The 18,361-nt window shown below is 36.5% G+C and overlaps 1 protein-coding gene across 17 annotated transcripts in view; it reads right to left on the bottom strand.

Moving 5' to 3' along the window:
* The window catches only part of TTC3 (tetratricopeptide repeat domain 3), a 129,503-nt gene that overhangs the window by 106,270 nt on the left and 4,872 nt on the right, over positions 1–18,361 (bottom strand). For 3 of the 17 annotated variants that reach the window (XM_063601373.1, XM_063601375.1, XM_063601379.1), the window contains exons 2-10: positions 8,948–9,102; positions 8,474–8,516; positions 7,999–8,149; positions 7,459–7,546; positions 6,057–6,110; positions 5,755–5,802; positions 4,930–5,050; positions 2,278–2,363; positions 926–1,020 (exon numbers count right to left, since the gene is read on the bottom strand). The exons of 6 other annotated variants lie outside the window; for them this stretch is intronic. In XM_063601373.1, the coding sequence (XP_063457443.1) occupies positions 926–1,020; positions 2,278–2,363; positions 4,930–5,050; positions 5,755–5,802; positions 6,057–6,110; positions 7,459–7,546; positions 7,999–8,149; positions 8,474–8,516; positions 8,948–9,091 (830 nt within the window). In that variant the 5' untranslated portion in view covers positions 9,092–9,102. Of the gene's footprint in view, positions 1–925; positions 1,021–2,277; positions 2,364–4,929; positions 5,051–5,754; positions 5,803–6,056; positions 6,111–7,458; positions 7,547–7,998; positions 8,150–8,473; positions 8,517–8,947; positions 9,103–12,027; positions 13,359–18,361 lie in introns of those variants that run through there. 8 more of the 17 variants (XM_055105231.2, XM_055105234.2, XM_055105229.2 and 5 more) reach the window with 5 other exon arrangements.

Raw genomic sequence — 18,361 nt, 5'->3', positions numbered from 1 at the left:
ATATTCAAAATGAAGATAACTCTAATTGCTCTAACTCATAGGGCTGTTGGGGGATCAAACGAGACATATTAAAGAGCTAGCAAACTACAGAGTAACTCTAGAGGATAGGATTACTTATATAATAAGTCAGGACTATGTCGTTTTGACAAAGAACTGAGAAAGGAAGCCTACAGTAATTGCAAATTAAAATAGCTTCATTTGAACTTTTGTTTTTTAGTTTTATCTGACTGTGTGGTGAAACGTGTCTCCCTTTCCTCCACTTCTTCCTCAAAAGAATAGGGCGGCAGCCTTTCAGAGGTGGTACACTAACCGGATTCCCTCATTCCCTGTGGAGATGCACAAGGGAGGAAAAAGAGCAGTGGCTACAGAGCACCCTTCAAAGGCTGCTACAATATTAGGTGGCCTGACTGAGACAATAGGGGCACAGTTATGAGGCACATCTGGAGGAAAGCTACAAAATTCTAGCAGCTGAGCAAAGAGAAGACAAGGTAGAGAGCATGTATGCATTCTCTCAATTATCCTGTAAAAGTTCCCTCTTAGAAAGCAAAAAACCCTGAATGGGTGGCATCTTAACTATTAAGAACTAATCCTTTAATCCTTTTTGACCAGTTAATAACTTGGGAGGACTTGGTTGATAGCAAAATGAGAACAAGACAAAAGAGGTAACTCTGTACTGGAAAGTTTTAAAGAAAATGGAACAGAAAATTCACAATTTTGCCTGACTTGCTCAAGTTATGCTACTACGTTAGCTTCATATACCCAGGCCATCTCCAATGCTTCTAACGCCCAAGGATGAGAAAATCTATTCTGCATAACAAGTTGGAAGATACTCTCCAATTCTCTGTCTTGTTTTTATTTCTTCTGACTACCATTCTAACTTGATCTGCCATAGAAAAAACATCTCTTTTGTTGTATTTGCTCTTACCTATATTCAATGGCTCTGGTGTAATAGATAATAGCTATATCAAATCTTTCTTTGGAAAACTCTTCATTTCCTTTCATTTTCATTAGTTCTCCTTGCTGAGAAACCAAGGTGAAAGAAGACCCATCAATTAGCTCCAAAAATAATCAAGAACCCAATACCTAGTAAAAATGGATCTGGATTTCTATCTTCGATATCAGAAATAACATAGGGGATTATTTATGTAGAAAATGAGATTACAATACCCAATATTTTGTTATATATATATATATATATATATATATATACACACACACACACACACACATTTTTAGAGACAGGGTCTCACTGTCACCCAGGTTGGAGAGCAGTGGTGCAATCACAGCTCACTGCAGCCTCCATCTCCCAGGCCCAAGGGATCCTCTCATCTCAGTCTCCCAAGTAGCTAGGACTACAAGTGCACCCCACCATGCCAAGCTAATTTTTAAAAATTTTTTGTAGAGACCAGGTCTTGCTATGTTGCCCCAGCTGGTCTTGAACTTCAGACCTCAAGCAATCCTCCCACCTCGACCTCCCAAAGTACTGGGACTATAGGTGTGAGCCATCATGTGCAGCCTCGGCATATATATTTAAATAAACCTGTCTTGAATACTCAACACTAACTTTGTTAGAGAATATTAAAAAGTAAACAAAACCATCACCTTATGAATAATTGCTAAAATTTTGTGCGGTATTTGGCAGACCCACTTTTAAATATACCTTATCAATAAGGCTAAAAAATAGACGCAAAGTAGAATTTTAACTTTAGGTTAGCAAATGTGATATTATTCAAAAAGCCTTAGCGCCGAAAAACATATGTAAATCAATAACATAGAGGCAATGCTGATTAGATTAATTGCAAAGCATGAGTTGGTAGGTTAACGAGAATATATATGAAAGGTGCTAGAGAAAAAACTAAAACTTTTCATTTCGAACACTCAATTTTTTAAAAATAAACTAAATCACATCATATCAACAGCATTAGGGAATTCAATACAACATTAAATATTTTCCCAAATTCCTTTTATAAAATTGAGTTAAAGTCCTATTTCCTATGAGCAAACAGTGTAGCACGTGAATTACATCCCAGCTGTTACCAAAGAAAATCATATTTCTTCAACTCATTAAAGACTAAAGTTTTTAAAAACCAAATTTTCACTTTCAATTAATGGTTTTTAAATCATTAGGAAACTCTGATCAAGATATTAGTTCTTTCCCTCAAATATGTCATCCAATTTTATGAATTGTATGTTGTCAGCAGTTTTATTAACTTCCTCTGAGTGTTAAAAAGTTCTAATGGGCAAATCTTAAAATATATTTATAATATTCATTCTCACCTCTATACAATCCATACAACTTTGAGTTTTAAGTTCTTCAAGCAAACTGCAGTCTTCCATTACAATTTTAGTTATGTGGTACTTGTCTAAATTTTATTTTTAGGAGAGAGCAAGAGAGAACATTTGTTAAAAAAAACAAATTGGTATTGATAATATTCTAATTCTTAAGTTAGGTGAGTCCACAACGGTCCTATATTATTATTCTTTCTAAATAGCACATGTTTCTTGTAACCTTTTATGTCTATTAAATAACTCAGTAAAAAAATAAACTGATAAAATGTTGCAGAAAACATCAGTTATTGCTTGCTATGAATCTAATCTCACTTTTTATTTCTAGCAATAAAAAACCTTTATTATTATATTAGTTGTAATTGTATTTACAATAAATGCTCTGTCATAACATATTCCAAATAGGCCACATAATTACTTAAGTCAATTCAATAAACACTGTCAAGCATGTATGGTATACCATGCACAATATTCAATAAAAATGCATGAAAACAAAAACCTGGAAAACTACTTTCTACAATCTATTTAATATAAAGACTGAGTATCTCTTATTCAAAATGCTTGGGATCAGAAGTGTTTTGGATTTTGGATAATTTTGGATTTTGGAATATTTGCATTATACTGGGTGAGTATCCCAAATCCAAAAATTCAAAATGCTCCAATGAGCATTTCCTTTTTTTTTTTTTTTTTTTTTTTTTGAGATGGAGTTTCACTCTTGTTGCCCAGACTGGAGTGCAATGGCATGATCTTGGCTCACCACAAACTCCGCCTCCCGGGTTCAAGCGATTCTCCTGCCTCAGCCTCCCGAGTAGCTGGGATTACAGGCATGTGCCACCACACCTGGCTAATTTTTTTTGTAATTTTAGTAGAGACAGGGTTTCACCATGTTAGCCAGGATGGTCTCGATCTCCTGACCTCGTGATCCACCCGCCTCGGCCTCCCAAAGTGCTGGGATTACAGGTGTGAGCCACCGCGCCCAGCGAGCATTTCCTTTGAGTGTCATAGCGAAGCTCAAAAAGTTTCAAATTTTGGAGTATTTCAGATTTTGGATTTTTGATGCTCAACATATTTTAAATAAATACTTTCAAATGTTTTTATTCAGTATTTTGACTCTCATGAGTAAAATGTTACAATGAGAAGTTATTTGAAACACTATTATTATAAAAATTTAATAAACTAATTAAGATGCAGTAAGTAACTAAAGTTTATCGGGCCTCATTTTCTACATTGTAAGCTATTATATAAAAAGGATATTTTAAAGTGGCAAAAAAAAATTTATTGCAACAAAACTATAGTTAAGCCTCTAGCCAAACATATTCATTTCTAAAGTGAAAAGAGCACCTAAACTTTAAGATTCAATAAAGGACCTAAGAAAGTCACCAAATAAAGAAATTCTAAGGGACAGAGTAAGATTACATGGAATAAAACCTGGGCTTTGAGATCAGAGAGATCTGACTTATCTAGTCTTACCTACTACTTACTATACTGCAGAAACAACACTTAACCTCTCAAAGTCAGTGTGCTCACTGCTAAAACAAAGATAGTAACAGCCACCTTGCAGAGCTATTATAAAGAAAATAGAATGTAAAAAATCAGCTATAAGCCTAAAGAGGTGTACCTAGTACAAGATACTGCTTCTCTACTTCCACCATAAAATCTAGCTTATAATTAAGGGCCTCCAAAACAATGAAGAGAACAACCTCTATCAGTGTAATACACCCCAGTGTCTAATAAACCTATGAGAAAGATGTGTCTTCATTTAATTCCTTTCTAGCACTTAAGTCAATAGTGCAAAATTTGCCTTTATCTCAGCAGAGATGGTAAATTATTGGTCATCATCTACTGAAAAGCCAAACCTTTCCTGTTTCAAGATTCCTATAACTATACTATAAAAACACTGCTAATATTCAAATGCTTTAAAGAAAAATATTTCACAAAGTAAAAGAAATATGTAAGGCAGTTACCTCATACATAAAAGAATAACAGATTCATGAAGAAAATAAAAATCATAAGCTTAGCTTCAGTGACTTTTTTTTACAAAGGAGACTACCCAGTTGTGGTCTCTTTGAGTATTACATATAACAACTTACAATATCCATTCAGTGAAAATTTTTAAAGTACAATGTCATAAAAATAATTAAGACAGAAAATATAGAATAAAACTATCAGTTTGAAATTCTCTTTTTCGGCCAGGCACGGTGGCCCACGCCTGTAATCCCAGCACTTTGGGAGGCCAAGGCAGGCAGACCACGAGGTCAGGAGATCGAGATCAACCTGGTGAACACGGTGAAACCCTGTCTCTACTAAAAATACAATAAATTAGCCAGGCGTGGTAGCAGGCGCCCATAGTCCCAACTACTCGGGAGGCTGAGGCAGGAGAATAGCGTGAACCCAGGTGGCGGAGCTTGCAGTGAGCAGAGACTGCACCACTGCACTCCAGCCTGGGCAACAGAGCAAGAATCTGCCTCAAAATAAATAAATAAATAATAAAAAAAAGAAATTCTCTTTTTCAACCATATATAACAAAATAAAAACATTTTTTTAAATTCTAAGATAAATCAGAAATCACTTAACTACATATCTCATTTTCCCAAACACCTTTAAAAACTGAGTCAAGTAACAATTTAAAGCATTTATACTTACATTCAGTAAAGAAAATACTTAACATAGGCCAACAATTGTCAATTGATCCTAATTTAGTTAGAATTGTTACATCGCCTGCATATTTTATCCAATTCAGAGCTTCTTCCATTGCCAAGATTTTCTGTTTCAAAAGAGAAATGAAGAATGGGGCTTTGGTTATTAATTCTAAATTTGCATGTGGCATTATAAATTCATCTTATGCAAGTATTTCAGATCCTTACTACAAAACTGGTACAACCACTTATTTTTTTGCTACTCTGGCATGTAACCTAGAGTAGACAGACTCTGACATATAAATTAACAGATACCATGGACTCATATATGTTACCTCTTCAGGTGACCTCAGGCCACCCTCAGAGCTCAAGATGCTTCTGCAATTACTACAGACCTGGAATTTGAGGTCTACAACCTGGCCGGACTGCCTGGGGTAGCAGGCAAGTGCAATATAACAAGGTGGATGAGGGTTCTCAGATCTCATCTACACAAAGACTTCCATCCTTACCCCAAGGTTAAATTTACAGATTAAAGTTCTCCAAAGGAACTACATATTTTACGTGGTCTGTGGCAAACAGAAGAATAAGGAGATAAAGAACAAGAGGAAGATGTGGCTGGGCAAATGGGCACTCAGTGCAGTGATCTCCATGAAGGATCAAGAATTCACAGAAATGTTATTTGTACTTCTAATGTCTAAAGTAACTTCAAAAATTAAAGTTAACAATGGGCTTAAGGTAAACATAGATGTTTATGGCATCAGTATCATTAAAAATTGGTTTAACATTGAATCTGGAGATTACCTAGTAATTACATAACAAAAAATATTCATACCAGAGGCCTAATAATTTCATTTGGGGAAACATAAGCCAGGTAAATAATCTAAAAGAGAAAAAGAATCAACTTGTAAAATAGGCTCAAAATTACACTATGTACATGGGTAAAAAAAAAAAAAAAGAGAAAATGATCCAAACCCCCAAAATGAGGAGTCTCCTTAAGGAAAATATAGAAGTCAATACTACCAAATACCACATATAGAACATTGAGTGTATGGACTCAATGCAAGGGGAAATGAGCAGTGAGATGACTGCCACTCATCCACAGTGGCTGTGCCAGTTTCAGTGTTTAACACTTACATTTTCTATTTTACAACCAATTCTCAATAAGCCTCCAATAAGGAATGAATCATTCTGAAAAATAAAAAAGGACATATTTTTTCCTTATTCCGTCAATTCTACTTGAATTTTCTAACAGAAAAATGGCCTACATTTTAGGAACACTACTATATGTACTCAGTAGTACACTTCCGACAAGCATTTACATGACCAAGTTACCCCTTAAGATCTTAAGACAAGAATTCCAAAATAGTCTCCCATAGGGTTCTAGTAGTAAAATAACTTAGTATAATCTTTAGACATGTGAATTTTTTTTTTTCTTTTTTGAGACAGGGTCTCACTCTGTCACCCAGGCTGGAGTGCAGTGGCGCAGTCTCAGCTCACCACAACCTCCACATCCCAGGCTCAAGCGATTCTCCTGCCTCAGCCTCCCAACTAGCTGGGATTACAGGCACGTGCCACTACCACCCGGCTAATTTTTGTATTTTTAGTAGAGGCGAGGTTTCTACAGGCTCACACTGGTAATCCCAGCACTTTGAGAGGCCGAGGCGGGTGGATCATCTGAGGTCAGGAGTTCGAGACCAGCCTGGCCAACATGGTGAAACCCCGTTTCTACTAAAAATACAAAAGTTAACTGGGCATGGTGGCAGGCGCCTACAGTCCCAGCTACTCGGGAGGCTGAGGCAGGAGAATCGCTTGAATCCAGGAGGCGAAGATGGCAGTGAGCCAAGATCTCATCACTGCACTCCAGCATGGGCGACAGAGGGTGACTCCATCTCAAAAATAATAATAATAATAAAGTTCATTGCACTTAAATTTTTTTATAAAGGTACACTGGTTTGTATGTTACTGCAAATAACTACTGCAGAAAATAAACATCAGAATGCCCTTTCTAAATTTAATAGTACCAAGAACAACACTTGACTCCATAACCAACTGAAATTTAAAAAGCTATCCAACAGCTTTCAAAAAAAAATTAAAAACCACAAAAATCTCAACTTATCTCAATAGCATAAGGAAGGACACCTCCTCAAATCTGCCCTGATAAAGTCTACCTACCCAAAGACAAAATATTTGTTGATGGTGATGTGATTTTATATCAACAGATAGAGCACATCACTTTCAGAACCTGTGGCAAAGGTTTTCATGAACCCATACCCCACTTTCTGTGACAAGTTCCAATTTCTATCCTTTAATGACAAGATGCAGTCCTGGTCCCCAGCGTAGAACCATGACATCAGCCATCTCCCTGATCTCTCAAATACTGAGCATGCACTGATGGACAGCAGATTCATCTCAGGTTAACCAAAACTAAAACCATTACCTGTTAATTGCTATAAATTAGTCATTTGAGCCTAACACCATATGAATGCTTCTATTATTTAAACCAAGGGCTCGGGGGAACCTACATTCTACCACTTACAGCAACTTTCTTTGCCAAATCCACAATATCTTCCATCAACTCAAGATGTTGTAGTTTCTTCAAATTTATCTCAGAAGCACGTGAATTGCTTAAAGACAAATTTATTTTTTAAAAGATTAGATTCTCATATATACAAATTCATTGAACTTTATGCTTAGCTATATATCTCAAACCATTAAAAAATAAGTTCTCTTTTTCTTCACTCTAGGTAACAATAACTAAGCTATTTATTAAATGAACAAAATACTGTATCTTTTTCCTCTCTTCTGCACTATAACACTGATACTTATAAACAAACATGTTAATTCCTCCTGACTCAGCTTCCAGTCTACCATCTAGTACTATTCAGAATTTCACTGATTATGTTACAACTATTCATTCATATCCAAATCTCAAGTATTTGTTTTTTCCACCCTATTACACAAAAGTTGAGCAGCATACAAGAATAAGACATAAGCCTTCCATTGAACTTGCATTTCTTGGTATTGGGTAACATGTTTATTACTGTCCACACAAAATGAGTACCATATAGTAACTTACTTGGCGTCCACACAGGGATGCAATCGTGATATTACGGAACTGTTTTGATGTTGAAACAGAAGTGGCCAGAAGATGTTTATTTTAATGGCATCACAATAATCTTGCAGGACAGAAATTGGTCTACTACACCATATACTGCAGATGTCAAATTCTTAATTAAAAAAAAAAAAGTTTAAAATTAATGTTTGTGCCTCATTTTTTTAATGAATCAACACTTAATAGTAAAAAGGCAAAAATGGATACGGAGAGGGAAGAAATGAATGAATGAAGTATTCTAGCCTGTTAAATGTTAAGAATATTTAAGTGCTGGCTAAAACTCTATTTTAACAAAGAAAAGTTCTGATTTCTAGTGAAAAACTAGTTAAGAATACATTTTTAAAAGGTATATAAATCTGTTGTATTGCTATGACAGGATGGATGGACCTCCCTTTGTAGTCTTTCCATAAATTAACATTAAAAATACCAACGTACTCACCTAAATTCCTCTCACTTTGGATATAATCTTTATATTGCACACCCTAAAAAGAAGAAAATTATTTTGATTTGTGTCTAGTAAAATGTTCCTGATTTTTAATCTAAGGATTATCAGAACTAACCAAAGAACTTTCAGTGGGCATTTATTTATATGCTTCAAACACATCTTCAGCCAAAGAGTCTTAATTTGAGACCCTTTTTACAGTATTACCTGAGTTTGCTTCTATGGCTCTCCCCAAGAGCTTTTCTTATGCCCTGTCAGAAAACCACCTTTCGCCACCACTCATTCTCTGGCACTCCACAATCTTATTTTTGAGCCAGTGCTTACTTTCCCTTCTCAAATCAACTTTTCAACAGCATGTGTACCTCCCTGTCAAAACGCACGTACCACAAAAACATCTTTACTCAGATAGCCCTAAACCAGAAAACCTTCAATACACAATGTCAAAAATGAAAAATTAGCAAACCTACTTACCACCCCATCACAGTAAAGCTGAGTCACACGAACATAATCATTGGTCATAAATTCAGCAGCAAAGACACAATCATCCACATGAGGGCAATCTTCTAACAAGGCATAATCCGCCACAGTGAAATCTCCCTCAGCAAAATTGTCCATGGTGCACAAGTCTAAGGAGACAACACAAACTCAAGTCAGTAATTAAATCATTTGAGATAACAGAAGAAAGTTTTCCTGGCTTCTATGGTATATTAGAAAAATACTTGGAACCTATGCCCAAGGAAATAACTCCTATCAGAACACTGAGCTCCGAAAGATTCTCGTCCCCATTCTGCTGACTTTTCCTCTCTCTCCAGATAATTTAATCTATTTCTTCCTTTCCTCAGGTTCACATATTCACCATCTCTACTCTAAGTTAACCTGTTTACATGTCTCCTTTAAATGGAGGATCATTAAGGGCATCTTATTTATCTTTGTATGTGCCTAGCACATGGTAAGCTCTCAAATAAGTGTTTGCTGAATGAAGAAAAGACATCTTCCCGTTGCTGCACTTGTACCCTACCTGCTTTTACTGCATTCTGTGAAATATGCCATTTCATCATACACAAACTGTTATATTCTCAATCTCCTGGCCTGACCTAAATCCTGACTCCACTGAGAACTTTCCTATCAACTGCTCATATTCTCCTATCCATCTCAGTGTGTTTCTGTCTTGGGCAAAGGAGTAGGGCTAGAGTGGTACAGGGTAAGTCTGCCAATCTCCTAACTCCCCAAGGCGGCATCCAGACCTTCCATCCTCCTATTGACTGCTGCTTCTAATGCTCTCACAACTACTGCAATACACAATCAGCACTGCTAAATCACAAAAAGGAAAAAACCCTCACATTATCAAAAGCCATGTTTTAAAAATACGTATTTCAATGGGGGGCAAGGGGGATTGGTGCTAAAGTTTCAGACTAAGGGTTTTTTTTTCCTGAAGAAACTTCAATAATAAGGATTTTTATAGTTATCAGAGAATAGCTACATAGGCCAAACATCACTGAAAAATGCACCATTTTATTACTTCTAGCTCTTGCCCATATAATAGCTTTCTTTTCCTATCATCACCAGCGCATCATAAGAACTATTACTTGTACCTATCACTTCACCATTATTATCCTACTATTATTAGGATAAACCAAGTTTCTTCTTTCCAAAGCAAGACCACTACCAGTCCTTGAAGTTCAAATCTATTTATTTAATCAATCCATCTCACGATGTCCAATTTGCTGTATGAAAACTTCACAATATCACAAGTGAAGAATAATAACAATCTTCCTAGAAAACTATTTGTACTATGTGTCACATACTGTACCAAATGTTTTACATGCATTATTTCACTAATCTTCAGGGCGATTCTTCTTAGCAGGCACAATTATCGTCATCTCCACTGTACAGATGGGAAAATGCTCACTTAAATCAAGTAATTTGCTCATGTCACCAAGCTAGGAAGGATTCAAATCCAGTCTTTAGTTGCCATAGCTTCTGCTCTCAAACACTCTCTTTTACTACATCTAATTTTCCTGTCATTGTCACCTATTTATCTCTTGGTTACTGTCACATTTCAAGATCACTGGCAACTAGTTCACAGTGTTTTTCTCTTTCCTCCAAATTCTATCATCATCCCAGCCACATCGAGGTCCATGCACACAATATCCTAGCCTTGTAGTTTAACAACCTCCTCAACTAACATGAACTTCACTGCCTACCTCACTAGGCTCTCCCACCCCAGGGGGACACCTCAGATCACTACCTGGGTCGAAACCAGTTCTTAAATCTTTATTAGCTCCTCTCTGACCATAGCCAAGAGTCATTACGGCTCATGTCTTCCTGATTTCCTACCACAGCCATTCTTCAACTTCATCAAGAACTCTTTGTTTTTCACCCATCTGAATCCTCCATTCTCATTCACTGTCAGTTTCCTAACAATTTGGTTTCCACTTCGACCATTCAAGGGAAACTGCTTTCATTAGGATCATTAATGACGTTCCACAAAAGACTGGTTATCTATAATGTCTAGAACCTGACCTATTCTGCATGAATATTTCTAGAGTTTAAAAAATTTAACTCTAAAAGTGAACAATGACCAGAAAACATAAGATACTGGAGCACCCAAACTATAGCACATAATATGAGGTATATGCTAATCTCACTTGTCTTACAAATTTTTTTGGCATAAAATACAGAAAGAGCCAAGAACTGTCACAGCCCACACATCATGGCGTCAATTACAATACAATTAATGTGCTCATACCTGGCAGACTGATACTGGTCATTCAAGCCTAGCAAATCTCACTGATAACACACACAGCACCAATTGTACTGTAATTACGACACTGGGGTATATTTTATTTTCTATTTTGTTTTGGTTTGTTTGTTTGTTTGTTTGTTTTTTTGAGACAGAGTCTCACTCTGTCTCCCAGGCTGGAGTGCATTGGCACGATCTCGGCTCACTGCAACCTCCACTTCCTGGGTTCAAGCGATTCTCCTGCCTCAGCCTCCCAAGTAGCTGGGACTACAGGTGCCCACCACCACGCCCGCTAATTTTTGTATTTTTAGTAGAGACAGGATTTCACCATATTGGCCAGGCTGGTCTTGAACTCCTGACCTTGTGATCCGCCCGCCTTGGCCTCCCAAAGTGCTGGGATTACAGGCGTGAGCCACCGCACCCGGCCTTGTATTTTGTTTTTAACTAGAGAGGCAATGTGACAAAGTGGTTAAGAACAGGGACTCTGCAGCCAAGACTCTGGGCTTGAGTCCTGGCTCTCTTGTTTCCTTGGGTGTGTGATCCTGGGCAAGTTACTTAACCTCTCTGTGCTTCCTCTGTGTTTCCTCGCATATCAAATGGGGATAACGATACTACCTACCTGATCAATCTGTTAATACATGTAAAGAGCTTAGAAGAGTACCAGGTATATGGGAAATGCTATAAATACCAGCTATCATTAACATTAATGTTAGATGAGTATTTTTAAAATCCACTGTTTGGATGCTTCCAGCTAAATAGTCTACCTTAATTGCTAAATCCAAAGAGCACTTTTCAGCTTACAACTTACTTGACGCTGTGGACCACTTCCTCCTCAGAACTCTTCATTTGGACTCCAAAGACCATCTTCTCCTGGTTTTCCTCCTATTCGTCTGGCTGCTCTTCCTCAGTTTCCTTCATGGGTTCTTCTTCTCCATTCCCTGCCACCCAATGTCAACTCTCTTTTCTTCTCACTCTTACTCTCTCCTTGGGTGAATTTATCCACCACACCCATGACTTAACACAGCACTTTCTGAACTTCCATCGTTTGCATAGCTTCACCGTGATTTTTGCCATTTCCATGTATCACATATATTTTTAGTTAATATTTCCCTTTTATTGAGCTCACTTGGCCTAAGTGATAATGTCCATGATTATCAAAGGTTAGATGTGCAAGTTATGTTTCTCATACACATTAAATTCCTATCTATTAAAATTTTTTCAAGTGTTTATCTATGTACCAATTTAAATTATCTCATATGCACTGCAGTAAACAATGGCTTCCAAAATTCCAAATGCTGAAGACTCCCAAATCCTTCCAGGTGGGGTTGTATCTCTTGACTTCTAGACCCTACTAGAACTACTACAGGATCTTAACCAAGATGTCCCACAAGCCCCTCTGAATCAGGAAGTTCAAAAACAAACATCTTTTCCTCAAAAACAAACATATGAAATGAAGTTCTTTCCTCTTTCTGTATGCTGTTTATCAGTTAATTGTTCTACATGCCATTTTACTGCCCAAACCTAAACCCTGGGAGTCAACCTAGACTCCCCAGTCTCCTTCAATATTTCTGTCCAACGGACCACTAACTCTTGTCATTTCTGCTTCCCTAAGAAATCTAAAATTAGCACACATATACTTCTTCATGCCCAGTGCCACTGCCTTCACTGTTTCTCCTCTGAACTAATTTAGCAAGCAGTCTCCTAACTGGTCAGACTTGCCTTCAATCTTGGCATCCTCTAAAACTCTGATCATATCACTTTACTGCTTAAAACCATGCAACAACTTCCCTTCAGCTTGAGAATAAAGTCCAACTTCCCTAATATAAGCATAGAAGACCTTTTGTGATCTTGCTCCTGCTTTTATCCCCAGTCACTCCACAACACACAACCTAGAAGCCAGTCATACCCAACTGCTTGTCCTTCCTAAACAAAACTTACTCTGCAACCACCTAATGTCTATTAGTTCTTAATACTCAATTTCAGGAAGCATTTCCTGATCTTCCCACTACCATCAAGTTGATTTTTGCACCTCTTCTCTGTAAACAAGAGCACCCTGCCCATGTCTCTGACAGCAGTTTTCACACTGTTTGACCATCACAGGTTTATCTCTGCAGGGTCACTATGGATCCAGAGGATATATTGTGCAATCCACTTGCCATCTGTACTGCTATTTACTTAATACTTTTCTTTAGGATAACTCAAATCTTAACTTAGATGTAAACCAGTTTTAATGGAAATGTTGGTATCACCAAGAAAGCTTGTTTGGTACCATAAAATTTTTTATAATACAATCAAACAAAAATATACTACTAAAATTAAATATTAAAATAAAGAGCTTCTGATCCCATCAGTTATGGTCAACTAGACACTCTGGGGGAATGTACTGTTGGGAGGAAAAAGGTATATCCTAGATTTAAAAAAAAAAACACTTTTTGGATGTTTTTGCTGAGCTCATAGAAATAGGGGAACATTTGAAGGCACCCTCTCCACGCAAAAGCAACAAACCTTGAGCTAGAAATTAAACCTGGCTACAGTTTAGTGCTACAAGTAGTGGTGCCAAGAGCAGTAATAGGATCAGGACACTGAGCCCTGGGCCAGAAGCAAAATGTAGAAACTCAAAAGTGATGGCAGCTAAACTTTCTGGCTCCCAGACAAAGCTGATAAAAATGCTTTCAGAAAGAAAGCATCCTCAAATTAGACTCTCAAGATCACCACAAAGATCAAACAGAAGTTCATAATCAATGATCACCAAACACATGAGGTGACAGCTACATTGAGGAGAGACAACAGAAAAAAAAACAAAAAAGCAATAAATTTAGACATCCCCCTCCTCAAGGATATCAGACATTGGGAATGTCTGATATAGTCTACAGAATAGCTATAGAGTCACAAAAATCAGCATATAACATGAGAACATGAAGAATGACTGGACATATCAAAAAAGAACCAGGCAGAACTTTTAGAAATTAAAAATGAGGCCGGGCGCGGTGGCTCATGCCTGTAATCCCAGCACTCTGGGAGGCCAACGCAAGCAGATGACGAGGTCAGGAGATCGAGACCATCCTGGGTAACATGGTGAAACCCCGTCTCTACTAAAAATACAAAAAAATTAGCCGGGCGTGGTGGCGGGCGCCTGTAGTCCCAGCTACTCGGGAGGCTGAGGCAGGAGAACGGCGTGAACCCGGGAGGCGGAGCTTGCAGTGAGCTGAGATCGCGCCTCTGCACTCCAGTCTGGGCGACAGAGAGAGACTCCATCTTAAAAAAAAAAAAAAAAAAGTAACTAAAAATGCAATTGTTAAAAGAAAAAAAAGAGACAGGATGGGTTACAGAGGATATTAGGCACAGCTGAAGAGAAAATTGGTGAACTAAAATATATGCCTTATGAAATTATCCAGCACTGTAAATTCTGGTAAAGAGAAACAAAGAGATAAAAAATATGAAAGATAGAGAATAAGTGATCTGGAAACAGTTTAGTGTATATATATATATCCAGTTAAAGTTCCAGCAGGAGAGAAGAGACTAATGAGACATAATATTTAAAGAATACAGGGCTCAGAAACTTCTAGATCTCATGAAAGACAAAATGCAGAATCATGAAATACATGCATCCAAAATAGGATAAATATAATCTCTATCTAGACTTAGAAGTGAAATGATGTAACACAAAAGACAGAAAATCCAATGTAACTAAAAGAAAAATGATATTTTCTTCAAAAATGTATAAATAGGCTGAGCGCAGTGGCTCACACCTGTAATCCCAGCACTTTGGGAGGCTGAGGCAGACAGATCACGAGGTCAAGAGATCAAGACCATCCTGGCCAACATGGTGAAACCCCATCTCTACTAAAAATACAAAAATTGGCCAGGCATGGTGGCAGGTGCCTGTAGTCCCAGCTACTTGGGAGTCTGAGGCAGAAGAATCGCTTGAATCTGGGAGGCGGAGGTTGCAATGAGCCAAGATGGCGCCACTGCACTCCAGCCTAGCAACAGAGCAAGACTGCACCTCAAAAAAAAAAAAAAGGCATAAATAAAACTGGCAGCACACTTTGTATAAGCAACAGCAGAATAGTATTCCTACCCTACTGACAGAAAAGAAACACCAACCTACAATTGTACATCCATCAAAATGATCTGTCAAGAACAAAGGTAAAATAAAAATACTTTTAGATTTTTTTTAATATCTAAAACTGAGTCAAACACCAACCAAGACACCTGGAACATAACCAATTAAAAGACAGAAGTTGTCTGGTGAGATTAAAAGAAAAATCCAGTAGTATGTCCCTTATAAGAGACACTTAAAATGTAAGGACACTAAAAAAATCAAAGTAAAATGAAAGAAAAGAATATTCCAGGTAAATTAGCACCAAAAGAAAGACGGGATCAGACAAAAAGCCTCTAAGACAAAGAAGCAAACTTAGAGAAGATAACAATATAGTAAAGGTTCGAGCCACTAGGAAAAAAATGTTAAGCTTGCATGTAGCTAATAAAAGTCTCAAAATACAGAAGAACAAAAATTGTTAGAACTACAGGAAATCTGTTAGAAACTAGTAATGGTGGAATATTGCAACACACTTCTCTCAGTTAATGATAGGATAAACCAAAATTAATAAGGATAAAGACTATCAGAACAACACAAATAACTAGCTTTACCTAACAGACACTTAACAATTACAGAATATATACTCTTCACAAGTGTACACAGAACAGTTCTAATAATTCACTATGTACAAGGCCATAAAGCAAGGGCAAAAAAAAAATGCTAAAAAGATAAAATATTCTCTGGCAACACAATTAAGAAATCAATAATTAAAGGAAAACAATATAGACACATTTGAAAATTTAAAAATGTCTAAGTAACTCATAAGTCAAAGAAAAAATCAAAATAGAAATTTTAAAAATACTTAGATTTGAAAGTTAATGAAAACACTATAAATTAAACTATGTTAGATAAGCAAAAATGAACTTTGAGGAAGTTTACAGTCTTGCATGCTTATACTAGGAAATAAGAATGGTTGAAAATTAATATTAAGTGTGTAATTTAAGTGAGAAAAATAGTAAAATAATAAACTGAAAGTAAAATGAAATAATAAAAGAGAAAAAAGATCAACGAAATAAAAAACAAATAATAGAACAAATTAGGCCAAAAGTTAATCCTTTGCCAAGATTTTAAATATGGACAAACTTTTACTAAGACTGATCAAGAAAGAGAAGTCAGACATAAATAATATTCAACATGAGAAAAGGGGAACACATATACAAATAAAACAGAGATTAAAAAGAGAATTAATGCCATACCACGAGTGGTGGCTCACGCCTGTAATCCTAGCACTTTGGGAGGCCGAGGTGGGCAGACCACTTGAGGTCAGGAGTTTGTGAGGAGCCTGGCCAACATGGTGAAACTCCGTCTCTACTAAAAATACAAAAAAATCGGCCAAGCATGGTGGCGCACAGCTGTAATCCCAGCTACTCAGGAGGCTGAGGCAGGAGAATCACTTGAACCCAGGAGGCAGAGGTTGCAATGAGATGGCACCACTGCACTACTCCAGCCTGGGCAACAGAGGGAGACTCTATCTAAAAAAAAAAAAAAAAAAAAAAACCATACCATAAACTTGATGTGAAGAACTTAAAAATTATGATGAAAGGACAAATTTCTAAAACTTACCAAAACTGACTAAAAGAAATAGAATACCTGAACAGTCCTATGACTGTTCAACTGCTAATTACTACTAAACCTCCAAGAAGAAAACATTAGATCCAAATGACCTTATAGTTAAGTTCCACCAAGCTTTTAAGAAACAAATCACTCCAATCCAAACTCTCCCAGGGAACAGAAAAAGAGGAACTATTCTCTAACTCATGGTATAAAGTCAGTGTAACTTTAATACCCAAGTCAGATAAGACAGCCAATAAAGAAAAATGAGAAGTGATTCTAGCCATAAACAGACACAAAAATCTAAATAAAATATGAGCAAACTCAATCTAGTAGTTCATAAAAATATAATCTATAAAGACCAATTTGGGTTTATCTCAAGAAAGAATATAAAAGAAAATGAACAGTTTTAAATCTATAAAACGGAATTCATTACATTTAACAGATTAAAGGAGAAAAGACACAAGATATTCTCAACAAATGCAGAAAAGCATGTGACAACTGCAAAGACTTCCCTAACTTAATCAAAGGTATCTACAAAAATTCATAGCAAATGTTATTCTCAGCTGAGAAATATTCTCTTTAAAATTGAGAACAAGAACTCTATGCCCACTATAATCGCTTCTAATGAACAACCCTAATCACTTCCATTGAACATAAGTATAAAGTATGCAGCACATTTAAGACCAAAAAAAATGAATAAATTAAAAGTTCTTCTAAAATAACTAGAAGAACTAAAACTGTCACTATTTGCAAATGATATAATTATCCACACAGAAAACACAAAGGAATTTCAGAAAAAATATTAGAAGTAGTAAGTTTATCAAGTGGATGACTAAAGGGTCAATATTTTTAAAAATTCATTAAATTTCTATTTAACAATAAATAAGTTAAAATATTTACTAACAATAAATAAGTTAAGATAGAATCTTTAAGAACACCACCATTTATAATAGCAACAAAAACAATAACATCGGAATTAACATATGAAAAAGTGGAAGACCTCTATGGAGAATATTATAAAACTACACTAAAACTTTACATAAATAGAGATACATACCATATTCTTAAATAAAAAGGATCAAAATCTTAAAGATTTCGATTCTCCCCCAAACTGATTCAATTAATTATAATTAATACCTAAAGGGTTTTTCATGTCATGTAACAAGCTAATTCTTAAGAACAAATGACCAAAAATAGGTGAGATTCAAGTCCTCCCCAGATACCGAAATTTCAAGTAAAACTATAGTATTAATGATTAAGACAGTGTGGTATGAACACAGAGACAGACAAGGTGACAAGTGACACAGAAAGGCAAGCCAGAAACAGACCCATGCAGGTAGTAACTAAACATGTAAAAGAGATGGCACAGCAGACCACTGGTGAACAGAGGGCCAATTCAATACATGGTACAGGGATAATTAGAACCACACAGGAGAAAAAAAAAATCAGTGTGGATCACTATCTCAGAACATACACAAAAATCAATTCC

The sequence above is a fragment of the Pan paniscus genome, chromosome 22 (genome assembly GCF_029289425.2).
Source record: "Pan paniscus chromosome 22, NHGRI_mPanPan1-v2.0_pri, whole genome shotgun sequence".
Taxonomy (NCBI): domain Eukaryota; kingdom Metazoa; phylum Chordata; class Mammalia; order Primates; family Hominidae; genus Pan; species Pan paniscus.
The sequence above is the reverse complement of the archived record's forward strand: the minus strand, read 5'-3'. Positions and strand labels throughout refer to the sequence as shown.